Below are 22,487 nucleotides of genomic sequence, written 5' to 3'. Positions count from 1 at the left end.
CGCTGCCTTGAGTTCCAGTACATTGATGTGAAGGTGCTTGTCGTTCTCGTCCCACACTCCTGAAGTCAGCAACTCCTCCAGGTGTGCGCCCCATCCCTCGGTCGATGCGTCTGAGAACAGCTGCATGTCCGGGGGGGGAGTGCGCAGGGGCACTCCTCTTAAGAGGTTCCTGTCGTCCAGCCACCAGGCTAGGTCCTGCCTCACCTCCTGTGTCAGTGACACTGGAAAGCTTGGGGGATCCGTCGCCTGTGACCAACTCTCCTTTAGTCTCCACTGAAGAGACCGCAGGTGAAGACGCCCGTGAGGGACTAACTTCTCGAGTGACGACAGGTGTCCGATCACGACTTGCCATCGATGAGCTGCCTGTTCCTGCCGAGACAGAAAACTGGTTGGCTGCCTCCCTGAACCTGCTGATCCGCGAGTCTGCGGGGAAGACTCGCCCTGCTACCGTGTCGATCAGCATACCCAGGTACTTCATCCTCTGCTTGGGCTCGAGATCGGACTTTTCGAAGTTCACAACGATCCCCAGATCGCGACAGAACTCCGAGCAGTCGATCCCTGTCCTGTAGCAACTGCGAGCGGGAGCTCGCCAGGACTAACCAATCGTCGAGCAGCCCCTGGACACTCGGCACGCCCTGCAACCCCAACGATGCCCACACCTGTCCGAGGTCATCCTTCGCGGCAACCGCACCTGAGGAGGCAAAAGTCGGGTGATTAGGAGGATCCTCTACCCGCTCGCGCGAAGACGAACGGATAGAGGACCCAGAGTACAACTGGACGTCAGGGTATCTAGCGCCCTCCTCCACACTCGACAAGTCAGGAGAAGAGAAGGACCTAGACACCCCCCCCGAAGGGGAAGGCGCGAGACATGGAAGTTGAGCGGGCGGCAGGAAAGAAGACGAAGTGTCCGTCACCAAAGGAGTCGCGGGAGAGCTTTCCGACGACTCCTTCGCAGGCCTTCGCTTCTTCCTGCCCTCATACAAAGTCCACTGCGCCTCCGACCAATCATTACACACATCACAAGGCTCGGCTCGGGTGCATTCGCGCCCCCGACACCGAGCACACAAAATATGAGGGTCTATCTCCGGGAAAGAGCGGAACTTCCCGCATTTACGCCCTTCGGTACCCGGGCATAGTCTCCGTGGGGTAGCGAGGCGAGGAGATTCCATCATAACAATTATGTAAATTAATATGAAAAGAGAGAATGATTGTACTTACAATTAACTCTTTCATACACACACAACCAATACTTAGAAAGCAAACGACGAGAAGCGGGCAGAGAGCGTCGAACACACACGTCCACTCGCTGTGAGGCCGAAAGCAAAAGTGGTTTGTTTACCTCCCAGTCGCGCGCGCGCGCGCGCCTGTCGGACAAGCAGTTAACTACCGAACCCCTTGTTCGAAAGCTTACGACCTATCCAGCTGCCGCTAGTACCTTCCTATTGTAAAAGGACCGAAGGTTTGTATGCCGTGTCGGAACAACTAATATTTTTCAAAGTACCCACTTCATGTGAAGGCTGACACGGCGGTCCGAGCTCCCGTAGTTCTTGAGTTGGCCGCGGACAGGCGCTGTACGTCGGCCCGCCCCCAACGCGGGAAATTTTAAACCAAACCAATCCTGTCTCAGGTTGACCCAGGTCATTCCCAAGGGACATGGATTAACTTCCTCCCAACCAATAAAAACGTGTCCCATGAATATGAATCAGACAATCATACCTGCAGTCACAAAATTTGCCCTTTCCGTTCTTACACCACCGCCATGGATAGAACTCATTCCGTATGTTTCCGAAAAGTGTTACTGCTGACCAGTTTGATCAATATACACATTTGTATATTGGTATCCTTCTCGAGTTTTTAAGAAACACGGACGAATTTATGAACTGGCTATATAGGGCGTTCCTGAAATTAATCAAACGTATCTACCCGCTCAAAAGCCGCCCGACATCCCCCATCTCAAATTGGATTTCCCGGCCCGAAACAATAAGGCCAGGACCTTCTACCAGCGAGACACGTGATCCCTCACCCGTTCCAAAGAGGCCGAGACTGATGCCTTCTCTACCCCTTCATGGTCGTCAGACAGCAGCGACTTTGAAATGTGAATAAGGTAAGTTGTATATTAATGTTTGTTAGCCTTAAAAAAAAATAGTGTTTGGGTTAGTTCGAAGCCAGTACCGAAGCACGTGTTCGAACAGTACTGTTTCGGTTAGTTCGAAGCCTGTACCGGAGCACGTGTTCGAACAGTAAGGCCGTGACGAACGATGAAGGTGTTCAATGTTACAGTTATGGTGGGGAGAAATAGGCTAGTCGTGGTTTTGGTTTTTTGTATGTACTGTGGCTAATTCACTGTAACCTCTGTGGTTAGCGCGCGCAGCGCAATATTACCTCTTGCCAGAACATGTCTCGCCTGCCAAGAATCTTTAAAAATGCGGATAAGGCGCGTAGCGCCGTTCCGCCGCGGCCTACTGTAAGCTCTGTGGTTAGCGCGCGCAGCGCAATATTACCTCTTGCCAGAACATGTCTCGCCTGCCAAGAATCTTTAAAAATGCGGATAAGGCGCGTAGCGCCGTTCCGCCGCGGCCTACTGTAAGCTCTGTGGTTAGCGCGCGCAGCGCAATATTACCTCTTGCCAGAACATGTCTCGCCTGCCAAGAATCTTTAAAAATGCGGATAATATAATGTCGGTTAGTGGTAGATAGCCTAGCCTACGTCAACCTTGAATGCAGAGTAAGGGGTCGGAGCCTGTGTCGGTTAGTGGTAGCCTAGTCTAGAAGTTTTACATGTAGGCTAGCCGTTCTAAAGTTTTGCAATGTAAGTGGTCTTAGCCTAGCCTAGCCTACGTCAACCTTGAATGCAGAGTAAGAGGTCAAATTTTTGCATTAAGTGTCACAGTTCTGGGCCTCATAACCGGGAATTGAGAGTTACGTTCGCCGTGAAAGTCGTTCGCCGCTTCCCCCACCCAAAAACCCCGGTTTCCCAATGGGTCCCCCCATTACCGTTTGATGTTTTTTAGGCTTTTTTTTTTACTGGGGCAATTACAAATAAGGGCAATAAACGTTATTCTCAGATATTTTTCCCGCGAAAATCGCTCGTCCCCGGATCTCTAGTGGCTCCAGTACTGGCCCCTGGGGGGTTAATTAATTACAGTCGTCCGAATAAATATTACTTAAAATTCTTGTTCAGTAGGTACCTAAAACTGCATAGACAAACCGCAACTGCCATAGTCTAGGCCGCCGCGGATAGCCTAAGTACCCTAGATCTACCGTTTTTTTTTTAGTGTTGCATATTATTTGGAATGCACCTTTTGTGGCAAACAATTTTGGAAACGGGGGAGGGGGTGGAATGACATTCGGACACCACTGCCTACCTAGCTATAGGGCTATACCTAATCATTTCATGGGCAAATATAGGTAGCTCTCAAGGTTAATTGGATTATATTTAACGAGTGACCGTTCTCAGTAAAGTATTAAAACTTCAATTCGCATAAAATCACGACGGAGGAAAAACGCAGCCATTAACCACAACAAACATTAGGCTAGGTAGTAGACCAACTGGAACCATGGCTGCTGAGGAGGCGAATCATCTTGACACTCGCTCAGCGCCATATTTAGAGAGTTTCATTCCCTTATACGTACCTGATTTTCATCCATCCGTGTTTCCTTGCAAATAGGTACCACATTAACACATGACAGTCTCTTTTTAAGGTCCTGTTAAAAGTGGGAAAGGTCTCGCAGCCACCAGACTCGTTTCATTTCTATCCGCCACATATGATCACAAATCACAGTCAAAACAACGTTCCAGTAATATTTTCAATTTCACGCGAAATGAAATGTTAAATAATTTGGCGTTGCTTGTTAAAGAATGCTTTTTATTAGATGGATATTGTTTCGTTTTATTCTTTTATTATATCTAGATAAAAATTACTATTGGTAATATTCTTTCGGATATTTAAATTGTTTTCTGAAGTCTGTCCCATTTTTCCCACTTGTTTCCAAACAAAAGCACAGATTACAAAACAGTGAGGACTGAGGATATTACATTTTTACAAGGGTTACGGTAAACCATTAGTACACATGATAACAGTAACAGCTCATATAATAATAATAATAATAATAATAATAATAATAATAATAATAATAATAATAATAATAATAATAATAATAATAATCTAGGTAAACGTCATTGTATGACGAATAGAGATAAAGCATAATAAATGATAGATCCAAGAAACTTGTTTCTACATCACAATCTCCGTAAGATTGTGATATAAAAGTAGGTTTTGAACCTAATGGATTTTAATGTGAAAGTAAAATGTGTGTTAGAGTTTGTAGACGGGAGTAGAACGACTTTTTATGTAAAGCTTGATCTTGATGAATTGTGTATGCTTCCATGAAAGTGGTCAGTGCCTATGTAATATACAATGTAAAAAACAAAACTAAAAAAAAGTTCGCAAGATCATTTTATTAGCAAACATTATCAACTCTAAGCATGTTGGTGGAAGTGGGGCGATGGAAGATCGAGTTAACTTTAAACAATTTGAAAATGGAAGAGTTTTCATATATGTCCGAGAGCAGTAGGGATTTCTTAAGCTGTGACAACATCTCATTCCATATTTTCAAATCGTCAGAAATCATACTTTCTTAATACCCTAGTCTCTGGTCCATAAGAGTGATAACCTGAATGAAAGGATATTTAAGCTCTCCTTGAAAACTGACTTTAGATTTCTCGGCATTCTGAGAGTATCTGTCACTTGCAGACCTATTTTCCTGTCTTGTTGTCATTCATTAATGAAATCTTTGTCGACTGTTTTGCGTTGATTGTCTTCACCCAGTTATCCTTTCTTCATCTTCATCCAGAGCATTCTTTTTCCGTTTCTGATTTTCCATTCGAGTTCATAAAAACACCAGAATTTTCCAATATAGTCTCCACTCTGCACCAGTCTGTAGGACGGGGATAATGTAAGTTTACATCGTAAAATCATATAAAGCAGTCTAATGTAATGTATTTTTTTCCATCTGTTCTCAGTCTCCACAAGATCTTTATGACACTTTTTTCTGTTAGCTCTACTTTCCTGTTCATTTTCAGTCTTACTGATCCCTCCAGCTCTTCAACTAAATTAGTCCCATATCCATCCCTTGTAAATTCTCCTTCTAGTTCTGCAAAGCTTTATGTTGGTCTGGACGTTATTTATCAAAATTTGCCATACACCAATAAAACGTTACATCGCGTTTTAAAAAAAATCTCACCACCATGACTCATGAAATGAAAGAATAGTTCCATGTTCTTTTTTTTAGTAATATAAGTTGATAATACCTTCAGTGCTTTCCTTACCTGGTACTGAAATCTCCTTAAAGAAAGAGTACAACTTGTAAGTCAACAAAATACTGACAGTCATTGCATCTAACCTGCTGCATAGCTTGTTATCCATGATATTATTTTTACTGGGAGGTGGATTATCACCACGTAATCTGCAATCCACTACAGCTCATCAATACTCACCACAGTGATGGTAGAATCTGAACAGAGCGCTAAGATTTATAGTGATGTACGTTTTCAGTGCCAAATGGTTCATGCAACCAAATGAAAGTCAGGCAGTTATGACCATGAAGGCATAACTATCTTTAGCTATTTAGATCACTGGGAGTTTTAAGTTTCCACAAAGTGTATCAGACTTAAACTCCTCACTTGAGGGCTTGCTTTTAAACTCCTCACCTGAGGGCTTGCTTTTAAACTCCTCACTTGAGGGCTTGCTTTTAAACTTCTCACTTGAGGGTTGCTGTTAAACTCCTCATTAGAGGCCTTGCTTGCATGTTCCAAACAAAATGTTCAGGGATACAAGCTCCAGTAGTCATTAGAGAAAGTACTCAATTATCATCGGGGCAATTTGATCTGCTCATATGAATTCCTTATTTTTAGACAAAAAAAAATAAAAAATGTTTTCCTCCAGTGCAGGACACCACGTTGCATTTAAGATTTCAACAACTAATGAATTTGGATTAACCTTGTCATACCCATAACATGTGTATGGTCTATTGATATATTGATTTTGAAGTTCAGCAGTATATTAAATTATGACCTGTGATTGAGATTATTTTGACAATGCCCTGCTTCTGAAAAATTTTTATAGAGCATAAAAATTTTAAGTGTTTCACACAAAGTTACATACATCAAACAATTGTGGTTTGCGTCTCATAACCTGAAAGGCTTCTCATTACCTCTTTTCTTACATGCTGTATTTAAATAAAAAAAACTATCCAGAATTGTTTGTCAAATAGTCCTTGTGTGGTGTCCTACAAGCAATGATAATTGCAGCTCCAGCCAAATTGTATCATAGCCAGCTCCAGGAAGTCAATACTTAGGTCTGTGAGATGAAACTTCATGCAACAATTAACAGTCTCAAGACACAGTTAGGTACTAGTAGGAAAACTTTTGAAACTTTAAGATACCTTTATTACAAAAACTTAGTATGAGTACAAAATAACTGATAATATTCTGGGCATATAGCAAGAAAAGCAAAATCAAACTCATTTTCATTTGCTCACGGATGTTGTGGAAGTCCAAGTGAATTAAAGTATAAATAAAATTATTGTTACAGATCAAAGAGTTTAAATATTCACACAAGTTACATTACCATTGGAGAATGTACAGTATTCGCACACTTACATTCTGCCTGGGTACCAATTAAGCGCTTCTTAGTCGTAAACTGGTCTCTTTTTCCTATGCCATGTGTAATCTGGTTTTGGTATGAATGGTTTCTTCAGGTTATCTCAGCATATTTGCTTTTACAGCTGATTTCATTTTGATACTCATGACTATATAAGCCTTTGCTGGTCCTTCTGCTTTCATGGCTAGTTCTGTGTTGAGGATCCACAGAATTGCTCCTCTTGCATTTTTGACCTACTCTGTGCTGAGGATCCACAGAATGAGATCGACTTTCATAATCAGGCTGAGGGATTGTGGGCTTTCTGTTACCTCTATTATTTAAAGGTCTCTGATGAGAGACACTGTAGAAAGTGGTTGAACGTTGTACTTGATTCTGTTTAGTCAACTGGTTATCTCTTCTACAAAACACCACCTCTGCACTCTGTCGCTTTCTTTCATCATTAACCTGGACCTCTGGATAGTGACGATCATTTGGAGATAAGTGATTACTCATTCTTTTATGGTAAGCTGAGTCAGGGTGCTCCATTTTTCTAGGTCCACGAGGATGACTCTGCTCATGATACTTTTCATAATTGGGTGTGGTATGTCTTACATAATTTGTTTCTAAATGTCTTGAACTATGGTACTGTGGTATATGTCTCTCAAACTCTGGATGATAGTGCTTGTATAGGGAAACATTCTCTTTAGAAGGAAGAGGGGACCCATTCTGACTTTAACATAACCAAAATCTTGTTCCATTTCAGTATCATGAAGTTCTGCAATAAAAAAATAAAATTGTCAGTTTCCCTTTTTTGTAAACATCTAAATCATACAGCAAACAAGAGTACGTAGACCTATTGACACCTAAAGTGAAGTCTTGATATATCTTGAGCTTCTATGGCTTATCTGCCTTTTGAGGACTGAAACCAGTTTTGACCCTTTCCTCTCCTTTCCAGGCCTAGTAAAAGATCAAATCTGCCATGAAAGCTTTTCTTTCAGAGGATAATTATAAACTTCATGTGGGCAATAATTGTCATACAGTACATACTTAGGTAAATCTGATGTTGGGTAACCAGACTTATTACAAATTGCATATATAATTATGGTTATACTTATATGTAGTAAAGTAGTACTGTTATTTCACTTCTGACAAATGGCTATTAATACTGTATCATTTTTGGGTCATTTCAACAGACTACTGAATCAAAATTCCATACTAATCCTTTGATCATCCACACTATGCCCTTCAATCGAATAATTGATGGTAGATATTAACCTAAGGAATGTCTCACCAATGTTTTAAACAGAAAAACATCTTAACCCCATCTTAATGTGCTATAAATCGGACAAGCTTAAAAGTCACCTTCCCCAAACCAATCACTAGTCCAGCCTTTCAAGCTCCGTGTCAAATAAGCTTCATTCCAAAACAGGAAAACCACACACGTATGTATAAAAATATACATTACCGTAAAAAATAATGTCAGAAAGCTTTCACATATATATTCACATACTCAAAGGACTCACTCACATGACTATCCAAATGTCAAGATGAATTAAGACTTATAACAGTACTGACAAAACTGGCACCATGAAGCTGTTTAGTCCCCCCTCCATCCCTTTGGATATGAAATCAGATCAGTAGCTATTGTTGTGGTTCCCTTATCTTCAGCCAATACTGTATGCTCTTCATAACCGAAACATTGTTTGTAATAAAAAAAAAAGTTCAATGCAATCCAAATACAATTTATTACTCATGCTCATCGCCAATGAAAAGTGGTACTATACGCCTTTTCAAATCTGAATCTTGTATACTGTGCTAAAAATAGGAATTAATGTCAGTGGTAAAACGTAAAAAAATATATATATTAGAATCGCAGACTTCATTGAAGGTGTAACTACACGAAACTTTCTCTAGTCCTTTGAAAAATATAAGGAATATTAATATTTCAAGAAGCAAAATTGTTTGCAATTAATAAAAAATAAATTTATTACACCTCTGTTACAATACAATGCTGCACAAAACTTTTTTCACCAGATCAGCAAGGGGAAAATAAATTTGTGATCACGGTTTACCAGAAGAGTTCAGTGTGCTAATAAAGTCGGTTGATTTTTTTCTTTCACAATCAACGTGGAAGATTGCCAGGGGCAGGGGTTGTGATATATGTACATGACACTGGAACTATAAAGCAAGCTTATTAAAAACAGCAAAAAACTAAGTGGTGATAAAACTGATAAATTTTAGGCGTATGTATGCTTTGTCTATTAGGAGTGATTGGTGAACGTTAGGCTTAAGGGAAACTGGCTCTTGCAGATCTCTTATCTCATCATCGTTTTTATCTCATGTTTTTATGTTAACAACCAGTACCACAACTGATAACAAAGAATACAAGGTCAGTTATCAGTTAATAGTATTAACAGCCTTAATCAATCAAGTTTTAATATCTCAGAATAATTGTAAAAATACTTGTTAAAAATAAGAATCACTACTTTATTGCCAACACAAGTTGAAAACTTTGATATGATCCAACTGGTCATAAAATCCACTGGTTAATTGTACGTTTAAGGTTTCTTAAGAAGATAAAAATTCTGTGATGAGACTTATTTTCTTTGTATTTACATCCTTGCCACCTTCCTTCTTCATTTTTCCTCTTTCCTCACTGTTCTGTTTCATCTTTTCCCCTCCCCCTCACTTTATTGCTTATTTTGCCTTCTGTCCATGTTTTGTCATATTTAGTCGATATGATTTGTTGGTAATTTCTGTAACAGGCCTACAAGTTAAGTTCATAATTTATATCATAATTTAGTTATATGATAAGTTGTGGGTACTGCAATGTTAAATGCATAGGACATTTTGGTTTACATACTATAAGTTTATGCAAGATAATAATGATGTTAAGTTTACATATGACTTTGAACATTTGGAAATAGTACATCAGTTTAGGCAGGCAATAATTGATGTACTTAAAAAAAGATAAGGAAAGTTGTAATAAAAATTTTGATCCTTATTAACAAATTGTCTATGTACAGCTGTGCAAAAGTATTTAAATGAGTAAAATCTGGTGCAAGATTTATGTACATGAGTTACTCAAGCAGAAATTGAAAACTCAAGATTAGGTGTTAATTACAAGTGAACATGAATAATAATAATACTGCAATAATAATATGGGTAAATACTGTGGCTGCATATAACACATTTATTTTATACTATAGTAGTATACATTGCTTTCCTGTAGCACATAGGGGGGAGGGGTAAGAGGCCATTGTGCAAGTTTTACTGATAGCGGGAGATACTCGGAAGTCAAAAGGATGGGTACTTTGTACAAAACCTCATGGACAAAAAATGATAAGAGTTGACACCCGCCCCCCAAACCCAAGTTAACAGCTTCACATATTTGCACATTCGCGGAAAATTCGTCTGTTCGTGGAATATTTCACAGAAATATTTACTAATTACAATATTTTCATATCATTTTCGTGACTAAATGCATTTTATGTGATAAAACTTTTAAAATACTCGGGTATAAGCGTTTTTTTGGAGTTTGGACTATCAAAATAGGCAGTAATGAGTGTTCTTAAGAGGGGTGTCAAGTATTCACGGACACTATACTTGTTTTTTTCCATCTGTCCATCCACCTGTAGTGTTTGAGTATGGTAATACTGCATCCTGGGCTTAAAATAGTTACGTTATGTGCAAGTTTTGGGTAAATGAAAGGATATCTGGGTGTACATTTGCAACTGAAAAGTGTTTTAATAATTTACTGTATGCTAATTACACCGTCAAAGCCCAAGACCCAGTGTTACCATACACAAACACCACAGGCGGATGGACAGCTGGATTTTTTTTTTATATAGTTATCAGTTTTCAACATAAATGAATTCCCTGAATACCCCATGACCGATGCATAAATAAATTTTATTTCTATTATCCATTCTTGAAAACGTGTATCCAAGAGCATTTTTGCACTATTTCTAAACACTAGGCATGTCCTTTGTAATTTTGCTAAACAGTACGCCTGAAAGCCTAGTGACAAACACTTGCTGTAACTGTGCCTCAGTTCTTGACATTTAAAAGAAAATTATTGTCGCATTACTTACATTTATGAAAATTATCCCTCCGATCTTGCTGCTATTGTTTGACGTCAGCTTTGTCTTGCAGTAACAGATAATACCATTGGTAAATTGAAAATCACAAAGGCATAATTACTGTGAAGTTGATTACAAACTGTTGTAATAGATAATTATCAGAAACAAATCATTATGGTAAAATTACACAGTAATGAGTCAAGGAAAGAAGAGCCTATATATGAAAAGTGATTACACATCAATAAGAATGTAAAAAGTCAAGTATATCTTAGTTTTACCAGACCACTGAGCTGATTACCAGCTCTCCTAGGGCTGGCCCGAAGAATTAGATATTTTTATGTGGCTAGGAATCAATTGGTCACCTAGCAACGGGACCTACAGCTTATTGTGGGATCCGAACCACACTATATCGAGAAATGAATTTCTATCATCAGAAATACATTCCTCTGATTCCGCGTTGGCCGAGCCGGGATTCGAACTTCGGACCACCGGATTGGCAGCCGAGCGCGAAAACCATTCGTCCAGCGAGGAACTAATAAAGATGTAAAAATGCACTCATTTAGTTATGGAGATTCTTGGCTGGAAACTAATCATAATAAACATACCATTAAAAATTCTCTTTTTACCGATTGGAAGGAAGTAATTAGAACCAAGAGCAGACTGTCAGGGTAGTACAGACCAGAGCACTAAAACAGAACCCCGGAAAACTTTAAGAATAAACAAAGTCGCACCTAACTTGAGTGCCACTTTCACCCTCAACTTTAAGGACAAGATATTCAGATATTTGAAAGTATTTTCAATCTAGTGCAAATTCTGTACAATTCTTAATCTTTATCCATAGGAATGAATGATAAAACAGGTTTTAAATGATAATATTCAAGAAGAATTTTACAATGTAATGATTATTTTATATCTTCTGGATGCATGGTACTTTAAAATAATAATTTCGTTTTCTCTACTATTCATTGTTATTCATTTCGAGTTGATTTTTTGCAACACATAGACCTTCGAACCCCACACCACTTCGTAGAATTTACGGTAACAAGGTCAAACAAATGTAAAGTACAGAAACTATAGACAAAAAGTTTCTGTGGTCATGGAGTGGCTGCTTCAGTGACAGAATTAGTGATGTAAATTGTAGTCTAGCAAATGAATTTCACTTTAATCCCCATTCTGTTCCAGTAAATAAAACCAAACTGTATCCTTTATATGATTTTCAGTGTCAAAAACCAGGAAAATCATCTTTACCAGAGACCTTTTTGCTCAAAATATTTTTAGGTAATAATGCATCAGGGTGTCACAAAGGTACTCTCTCGGGAAACAGCACATTTTAAATCTGTTCAATTTCAAATACATACAGATTTACTTCTAAGGATACTTGATGTTCATAGTTTTATCCTTCCTGGATTAAATAATACATTGGTATTTGCAAGAGGCAATGTCCTTATTTAAAAAGTTTACTGTTTGTTTAGACCACAATCATATGTAGATTCCTAAGAAGTGCAGTTCTTGTTATTAAATACAAGTTGAAAACTGCAGCAATGTAAATGTGAAGTAACTAAATAGGTGGTAAACAAGAAACCAGTGGGAATAGATGGCATGGAAAGGGCAGAAGGCAGTGCAGCTCAAGGTCTAAGGGACACAGGCTTCCCCCTAACACTGAACTCTTTCAGTAGTGCATCTTTCATGGCAGCAACACAGAAATGAGAGAGAATTGCACACTTAGAACTCCAAAGTACATGAGATTGTAGGTCAAGATATATTTTATTGTGCCAGTTTTGTTTTGTCATAACATTTTCAAGCCTACAAAACGGCAATTCAGTTTCATTATGTATGTGAAAAATATTGCTACTAGTTGGAAAGGAAAAGAAAAAAAAAAAAAAAACTTCAAAACTTTAAAATTATTAAAAAAATAAAGCACACACCTTGGTTAAAATGTAAGGTTTGACAGAACATAAGAAAAATAGAAAGAACCATTATACAAAATCAAAGAATATAGGTACAAAAAATGATAACTAAGTTTCAGTTTTCTGTGGCATATTTTAACAGTGAGCATTGTACAAAAATCAAGTATATATCATCATTAAAAAACTGTTGCTATATGCTTTGTTTTTATTTTAAATATATAGCTTTATGTTCCTTTCCGTTCCTCTATATTTGCAGAACCATATCTTAGGGTCTTCAGTTAATATTTTTTTACTGAAATAACAGTTTTAAGTTTTACTGTACTCATAATATTTTTACTAAGCACTGCCAACCTATAAACATCATCTCATATATTCATCAAAATTGTGTCGTCTTTTTATAGCCTTTAAATTTATGAGGCCATGCATGCAAGTTTCAGTAAAATGTGTCATATCTTGACCAACATGCTTTTCATAGAAAGAAATAGATTCCATATCTGAAATATCTTCTTTTTTTTCTACTGCTAACAAAGTTAGGCATAATAAATCTAACAGTTTGCAACACTGCATTCACATGAGAAGGCTATAACGAAATAACACAATTCCTATGATCAAATTTATTAGGAAACTTCAAAGAAATATACAGCATACAAAATAAAAACATGATGTTCTGCACTTTGTGCAGTACCTTTACAAGAACAACTTTTGTTCATAACATTCATGCTCATAATCATTTCCTGTGTAATTTAAAACTTTACAAAGTCACTAGCACTCATGTTAACCAAACTTAGTTCTCACAACAAGACTTATGCTTCCGTAACAAAATCATGATGAATGTTCTCGAAGTATCGACAAAATGTAAAGATAACAAGTTTGAAAATAACACATTAATAATCACTCCTTACCTATTTAAAAAGAAATGAGCTAGTCATTATCATAAATATGTATTCATGTCAATAGTATTTGTACTTTGTCATCTGCCTATATCTGGAACTTCTAATTCATAATCAAGTTCCTGGGCTATGGGAGGCAGCCAGGAAACAATATAGCTTCAAGGTTATAAAATGATGACAGTCTCTCTCTCGCTATGATCCTTATAATGGTACATAAGATTATCTAGCTTAAACATAAAATTCTTTTCCTATAAAATGCACACTCTACATTCAAACACACAGGTTTGGACAGAAACCTCTATGATACAATGCAGGGCCAAGTCATTCCGCTAAATTGACCACACTAATTTTATTTTTATCACACGAAAACAACTTCACCCTGCACAATTAAAACAAGACAAAAAATTAATCCAGATAGATGTCTTATGTACAAAAGATGCTTTTTCGAGCTGGTACACATACAATGATGATGAATTAAAGGTGATTTAATGAATAATGAATTGCCAAGCATTTAACCAGAGCTGAGGGGCAGTCCTCGGCAGCCACTGCAATCTTTCTGTAAGTCATATTCTTATGGCAATCTCTCAAAAGAATGACTGACTGACTGACTGACCATGTCAAAAGAAGGTGGTGGAATTATTTTGCAATGCAATGTTAACCATATTAAACTACTCATTTAATTTTTGCTTCCACTTCACAGCTCCTTTACACTGCAATATCAGAAAAACAAATATGGAAAACTTTTAAAAGAATACCACATAATTATATTTACAAGTTTATTGCACTGAAATACCCACAGCTGTGATACGTTAACAGGAAGCTCCAGATGATGATTAAATGAATAAAATCCCCTGTCTACCAATTGAACTGCAAAATACACACATGCCGAATATCATTACAGTACCACTGGTCATATCATGAGTTAGTTCACTTAAGTTTTGATGTGCCGTATTTTGATAACTTTTAGATAACTGAACTACTTCAAAAGATAATTTTGAGCACTGACACACAAAGCTCACCACTTTTGACAAAAGCCTTCAATAAGAGGAATGATTCACAGAATAGTAGTATCCACCAAGTTGTTTGATTTACAGATGCTTTCGCATTCTGTAAGGTTTTCCACAAAACTCTGAACCAAGGTAGACTGGAATACATACCTATCTACTGCACAATGGTATGGGAAGATGACATTACCCACAAGATCAGCATGTATTCTGATGACACCACAAGTGTGACATTTGTGCCTCCATTCAGATTTGTGATTGCAACAACAGTTGGTGTGACAGTGCTGCCAGCAACCATGAACACACCATAAGCGACGAGATACAGTATGAAGTCCATGGCACAGGTAGTTCCCTCCTCCACTAAACAGCTGCACCATTGCTCAGGAACATGTGTGATGTCGGAGACTCGCTCTCACTACCTGCAGAATACATCACAAAGATGGAACTTGCATATCACCTGAAATGACGATTAACAAAAAACTCATGATAAGTTACTTCTGTTCATCTTCTAGCTCTCCTGTTGATAACGGAAAACTAAAACAGAGAAAAACTAACCACAACCCTTCTAAGAAGCAGTTTGAAGTCATTAGCAAAAATGAAAATATTTCTAAAATGCTGTATTAAAATAAATTGTTTTATCTAAATATTATAAGCTACTTAAGATTACAAAATCAAATTACTAAAAAAATAAAAAATTGGGAGCATTTTTTTTCTCAAAATATGGCTATAAAATTTATAGTAACAATGAAGTACATAATATATGTAAATTTTACCCAAAGAAACGCATTCTGGAAGATCATCAAGCCGAGGACATGACCACAAGCCACAGCAATGGTCATGGGCCTCATGTCCAAGTTCACTTGTTGGTCTATTTGATCTGGGCGTGCAGAAATCCATCAGAGCCAAATATGCATTCCAGCATTAGAAGACATAAGCAGCACAATACAGAAATATTTTGGAACCAACCAAAGAAGTGTAGGAAGTCAATGAATGCATAGAATGGTCAGTCATAAGAATACAACGAAGCATCAAAATCAACTTAACTAGTGTTTACATGATCTTTGCTGGGCTCAGAAGTACTACCAGTCCACATACCAGAACAGCCTTGGTGCAGCTTTACTGTAAGCCAACGAGAAAACTTGCCTGCAGTAAAAGGAGCACAAGAGATGAGGATCCTTGCTAGTCAAGATATGAATGAGATACAAGCTCTTCCACCAGGTCCTAACGAGTACTGAGAGGCACAGATCACGGATATAAGAAAACCTAAACTGACAGAATTTATAAAAATTCAGACATTTATAAGTTTTAGCAATACTCAGCATTACAAAGAATTGTAAGTTAATGGGTTACCATGCATAAAAGAAAATCCTAAAAATGGGAAAATTCAAAATGAATGCAACAAAGGCAAGAAAACTATGCTACAACAATGACTATGATAAATTTTCACAACTGCTGCAAAACACGTAGCTCAACATGCAAATATGCAAAATTGAATGAACTGAGAATGAAGTGGGCCCATTAAAAATAAATCCATTTTTATTACGATGTAGTGTATCAAAAGATGTGGAAATCAACCAACCACCAAGAGCTTTACATGACTTCCGAACCACGTCGAAAGTGAACTTCTATCACCAGAAATACACATCTCTCACTCCTCAATGGAATGCCCAATAAGAAACACTGACTAAGCAAAGGTGAACGTGATGGAATAGTCAATGAAATAATAAAAGTGAGCAAAACACCTGAAAAAGTTATTAATGGGAAGAGCAACACATTGTCTTTATGCAAAGTCTCCCAAGAAGTGTAAGGAAAAGGGGTCATATGCAGGACTTATGAAGCATAGGTCTCTTAATCTCTAAGAAAAATTTATGTGAATAGGGTTTCCTCATTCATGGAAATAAGGCAATGTATGATTAATGGGGTTGCAAAGAAACAACTCTTATTTTGCAATGACTATAATTTATAACAGTAAACCACAACCACACACACACTTCCAAGTTACAAATTAAAAACATAAGGTAAAATGTTTGCACTGTTTATTCCCCTCAGCTATGGCAGACCCCTTCCACATCACAGGTAACTGCGTAACATCTGCAATGTGATCTTCTAGCATATGTGGCTTCAACAGTAATCCATGATTTGTTTTGTGTTTACCCTCTACTGACAGGTTTCCAAATTCATACTCTCATATATCATTTCCTTTATTTCTTAAAAGATTCTTCTTTCTCACTAGAAAAAAATTAATAGAATGATTTATTTACCAGTGGATGTGGCTTTCACACCATTTTGTGTTGAGGACGAAGACCCTCTGTGTTGTGGTGCAGGACCCCATATCCGAACTGTGGCATCGTCAGAGACAGAGGCTATCATTGCAGGATATCGTGGGTTCCACGTCACGCAGTTCACTGTGCGTGTGTGACCAACAAGGCTTACCACAGGTAGTTCTCTTCGATGATGCCATATGTACACTTTATTATCTGCCAAAGAATAAAAAGTACTTGTGTCAGTGTGCAATTGACCAAAGTATGTCTCATCAACTATCAGTCTAAAACAAATAGTGTATCCCTGGTAAAATTAACCATTCTTGCTACCAAATGCCTTGGCCAATATTTCAAGATCTGTGTACAAAATTCCTTTTCACAATTTTTTTTTCTCTGTCATCATCCCTGTTGTAAAAATACAGAAATATGACTTACAATCAAAATTTAGCCATTCATTCTCTTTCATGCACTGAGATGACAAGATATTCACACCTCATTAAATATGCTTTTCACTACTTGCAAAAGCAATCTCTAAAGCTGTAACTCATTAGAGAAGTACACAAGTCTTTACTAACCTTCACTTCCCGAGGCAATGAAGTCTTGATTATCACCACCAAAACAAGAATGTATGGTGTAATGGCCCTGAGTCAGACCTCGGAATTTACGTACCAAGGTTTTATTACGGAGGTCCCAAAGATGGACACCCTGGTTGGCTACATTGAGAAGTGCATAGTTCCCAGTGTTGTCTAAAGTAAATGACATAATGCTGTGGTCCTCCTGAATTCTGTGGGAAAAAAAAAAAAAAAATATATTATTTTGCCTACAAACTTACACCTCATAAACTACAGAAATATTAAGCGCAGGTATAAAGTACAATTTTGAGATACTGATTAGCTCTGAGAAAAGTTCACTTACATCCTGGCTGATCTAAACTAGAAACAAATTTTTGTTAAAGCCTGGCTGTAGGTGTAACTACAATTACAAAGAACAATTACTGCACTCTTTTAAGTAAACCATTTTATATTGAAGCCCACAAAATTTTTTAAATCAAAATATTAGCTTCATTATATTTTTAAACTTTTTTCAATTACCAATTAAAATCTCTTAAAATAAAAAAGTTCAAAACTCATTTTCAGCCTTACAACTAACACAATGAATTGGCAAAACAACATCACTTACATATTGTGGTCTTGGACTTCATCAAAGTGGTAGCCTCTGATACGGTGGTGTGTATCTGAGGCTAAAACTGTTTTACCATCATTCTGGATAGCTAGGCACTGAACACGAACACCTTCCCATGAGTCCAAGATGTGTCCCTCTAAGTCACACTGGTAAAACTGACCTCTCATTCCACCACACACAAACTTTCTGGAATCCTGAATTAATAATGTATTTTAAATTACCGCATAAAGCCTTAGATGTTTGCAATTATTGCATATGCAGTATTGAAAAATGAAACTGACAAAAGACAAAAAAATAAATAAGTTTATTTTTCTTTGCTCCTTAACAGACAATGTGAAACAGCTATCTTAAAAGTTACAAGAGATAACAGTTATTATTGACTGGTCAACACCCTATGAAATATCCCACACAGATAAATCATTACTAATCTGTGCCGCCAGTTAAAAGAACTTAAAATTAGAACTACATAAAAATAACCCTCCCTTTATCCACACACTTCGAGAAGCTGTGGATGAATAGCTGTTTCGGTATGCTTTCTCAGTCAAGGCAAACCCAGCACTGCCTTGACACTTCCAGTTATAAAAAACTCCCATAATGGCTCCCTTCAATAAAAGCAGCAACCTAAAAACTGTTAAAGAGATAGGCCCAAAAGAGCACAAAATCATAAAAATTATCGATGCAAAAACTATCTTTCCGTAAAATAGTGTTATATATTTTCTTGATAAGCTACAGAAATAAAGGAGAAACACCACAAGAGACTTGTCACATACAGAAATCATTACGAAGGAGCTTTTGCAGCACAACAATTATGTTTTACTCCTGTACCATTATGCTATGCACTTATCTAGCATTTCCAAAAAGTACCTATAGCAAAATAGAAACCATCAAACTGCATTCAAGTTCAATAACAAGATTAGCCATTCTGGCTAAAATGAACCCCACGGCAGGCATCTGATTGCCATGACGAACCTGCACTAATGAACTACAGAAGATACAAATGGGAGCTGGAGGTTGGAGACCCAGAAGTAGTCCAGCGAATGAACAGAAGTTACCATTTACAAATCTTAGTCCTTCAAAGGCTGTTTTGTTTTCAAGCAGTAAACCTTCAGTTTCTGATTTGCCATCAAACTGCCTGTGTTAAGCAAATGCCAGAGCAGCACAATTTTGGATACATTTACACATGCTTGAACATGTTTAGACTGATGTAAAGGATGAATATCTCAGGCAGTAGTGAAATAACTTTTGAAACATTATAGGCGAAATTTTTTTAAAAAATCACACTGGGATATCCTCCTAAGAGAATCCAGTCCAAAAACATTAGCAGGTGCTCAACCAAGACAATGAATATCTTGGGAATAACTGTTCTCATTTTCTTAGATGAAAAACAATGTTTTTGTAATAAAATGTTTTTCTACACACCATTACTCATGATTACCCTTCGTGCAAATGGTTCCCTGTAAAACCAACTTGATAGCTCTTGAAAATAACAATCCTACTCCATATGCCCAGCTCACATTTCACTGGACGAGAGAGTGAGACTTCTTCCCTCTGTGTGAGGAAGAAGAAAAATCTGCATTCATGGTATGCTAGAGTGCAAATGGCTCTTTTGCATCAAAAAATGTGCACAATCTATAAGCTTGACTGCATCCAATTTCACAAAAACAACACAATATGTACTCTATTAATGTTTATTTGATGCATTATGACTTCTTAAGAATGGATGCCCAAAACAGACTTAAAACTCAAGATGATCATAAATCCAATGGCATACTACAATTTTCAAAAGGTTCCCAAATCCATTCTCCGTCTTTCATTCAGTTGGAAAAGTTACAAAAATAAATGTTTGAAAAGTTGGATACTTAAAACATCCATTTTACTGCTCTTTGTACTTAGAATTGTATTTTATACCTAAAAATATTTTGATTTTACTCATTCACAAATATTTTGGATAAAAACTCTTAATGAATTTCAATGTGTTCTTTAGATGACTAGACTAACATTTCTTGACCATACTGTTAATTAGTAATCCATAAATCAACACTAAAATTGGGATTTACTTTCACAATAGAGTAACTTGTACTGAAGCTTTTGAAAATTAGTTCATGATGAATTTATTGATATTACTGTACATCCACTACCTAGATTTTGGGTGAAATACGACCAGTGTGCTTCCCTTTAAATTATTCTACCTGTTACAATCAAGAAATGGACAAGAATAATATGCACCCCTTCCCACTGTATAACAAACTGTATTAAGCTAAAAGTTTTGTAAATTCTCAGTTTGTACTGTAACTGTTAAAATAACAGTGTGACCTAAGATTTTGTCATTATTTACAAACCAAATAATTTTCAGTAGGGGCATATCAAGGGAACTTAACAAGATAAACTTGACATAAAAAATGGATATAAAAAATGTCCCATTAAGCTTGACTTGCATAAATAGTCATAATGTCACCTGTCACTGTCATTGTCACTAACCTTTAAAAAATAAATTTAAATGTTCTGAATTGGACACAGGGCGCAGCTTGAATAACATTTCGCCAGGGATATCTCTTGGTGAAGGAGGAGGGTACTTGAGGTTTCAGCAGCACAGTGAGAGGAAAATGTATGTAATTAGATGGACAGAAGAAGAAGCAGAGGGTTTTACTAACCAAAAAGAATTACTGGAGAAAGAACTTAGTTGAGGAAAAGAGCTAGACAGAACAGAAAATTTATCTGTAGAACTGTGCCACAATACTCATCTAGGCAATTAAAATTATTTCTACAAATATATCATCTAGCTTCATCAGTACAGAATTCCACAAATGAGTTTTCACATTGACAAAAATATATAAATAATAAAAATACAACTGACATACAAGCATGGGTAAAACTAAAGGAAATTTTATTTTCTAATAGTCAAATAAAATATTAAACATTTTAATCACTAAACAAAACTTAACACTGAAAAGTTACTCCATTTCATGAGTACGATAATAGAACAACCAATTTTCATACTAGGGCGGAAGCAGTGAGAAAAGAAAAAAGTAAAAGTATGATGCACTTTATATTACTGGGTCACATGAAGGTTTTCACATTTAGACGGTAATACCGAGGCAGAAAGTACCAATGCTAGTAGTGTTTACATGGACCCACATATAGTACATGTAACCAGTTTACAAAATTTTAGTTTTATGATGTTGAAAGTGATGAATATAATAAAATGTAAAAGAAATAAAAAAAAAATTGTTTTTATTACACAAAAGTTTTAAAACCCAAACTCATTCATCACAAACTGTCTTGTTTCCCCCCATGTGGAAAACCCAGCCACACTAATCTGTACCAGTCAAAATTAAGAGCCCACTTTACTCTCACTTCCTGAGTGAAAACTGATCAAAAGCCATAAAGTAAGAGAAGGAAGGAACAACATTCACTCCATGAATCATGGGTTGTACAAAAACAGTTTTGTAATAAAAATATAGGCCTTTGCACCATAAGCCAATAAACTTTTGGAGTATCAATTTATGAGGGAGGGAAAGTAATTGTAACCCCCAGATAAGTTCATGCTAAATTTGTGAAGGACTGAAGAAAAAATAAATAAGAAGTAAACCTCCTGGGACTACAGTTGTATAAAACACTGGTATACATCTGGTAAGTAGTATGCAAAAGTGTGTGGCTGAGCACTTACCAAAGCCATGAAAAGTCAAGATAGGTACCCTATATAAACAAGCGTAACAAGAGTGCTAGAGATGCAATGTTATGGTGATATAGATGAAGATGACAAAGAAGCACAGCCGTTCCCCATTGAAAAACCACAACTAGCAGGACCAACATCCTAAGCGGTAATATATTCAAGTTTGTAAATGACATCTCTAAAGAATAAAGTTTAGTTTAAGCATAGTACCATCTTAATACTCCTGCTAAGTGGCTAATACAGTAGACCCTTGACTCACGAACGCATTGACCCACGTACAACTCGATCCCCGACCAAAATTATAGGTAAAATTTCACCCTTGACTTACGAACTAACTTTGAGATACGAACAAAAAAAAATGCGGAAAATAAAAATTCTGTTTGGGTCATGAACTAATTTTGAGACATGAACATTTGAAAAATGCTGGAAATTTCTGGAAAATAACAATTCACTTTGTTTCACAAACTAATTTTTAGACAAACATTTGAAAAATGCGCGAAATCGCCCAGCACACGTGAGAGCGTTTGAGTTGCCATGGGACCAGCCATCCTCCAGCCGCCCACGCACGGCGTCACCCACGCATCGCTCTTTGTCTCATCTCATTGTGTACAAGACGTTCGTCAATTCGCTTAGCATTTTTTGCGCTAAAACTTGTGATTTTCTTCATAATGGGCCCTAAGAAAGTGAAGAGTGGTGGTGAAAGTAAGAAAGTGAAGAGTGATGGTGAGAAGAGGGTGCAGAGGAAGATAACCATTGAAATAAAGAAAGAAATTATAGAAAAGTTTGAACGTGGTGTTCGCGTGACCGATATCGCAAGCGAGTACAAGATGGCCAAGTCGACAATTTCG

General features: G+C 37.2%; 1 protein-coding gene across 2 annotated transcripts in view; it reads right to left on the bottom strand.

Moving 5' to 3' along the window:
* Window positions 1–13,228: 13,228 nt before the first annotated feature.
* LOC135210133 (WD repeat-containing protein 26-like) overlaps window positions 13,229–22,487 on the bottom strand; it is a 54,377-nt gene continuing 45,118 nt past the window's right edge. Inside the window, exons 9-12 of one of the 2 annotated variants that reach the window (XM_064242950.1) lie at window positions 17,964–18,160; window positions 17,360–17,568; window positions 16,785–17,000; window positions 13,229–14,980 (exon numbers count right to left, since the gene is read on the bottom strand). In XM_064242950.1, coding sequence (XP_064099020.1) covers window positions 14,955–14,980; window positions 16,785–17,000; window positions 17,360–17,568; window positions 17,964–18,160 — 648 coding nt within the window. In that variant the 3' untranslated portion in view covers window positions 13,229–14,954. The remainder of the gene's footprint in view (window positions 14,981–16,784; window positions 17,001–17,359; window positions 17,569–17,963; window positions 18,161–22,487) is intronic. The other variant, XM_064242949.1, reaches the window with a different exon arrangement.

The sequence above is a fragment of the Macrobrachium nipponense genome, chromosome 39 (genome assembly GCF_015104395.2).
Source record: "Macrobrachium nipponense isolate FS-2020 chromosome 39, ASM1510439v2, whole genome shotgun sequence".
Taxonomy (NCBI): domain Eukaryota; kingdom Metazoa; phylum Arthropoda; class Malacostraca; order Decapoda; family Palaemonidae; genus Macrobrachium; species Macrobrachium nipponense.
This window is presented reverse-complemented; position numbering and strand designations above follow the sequence as displayed.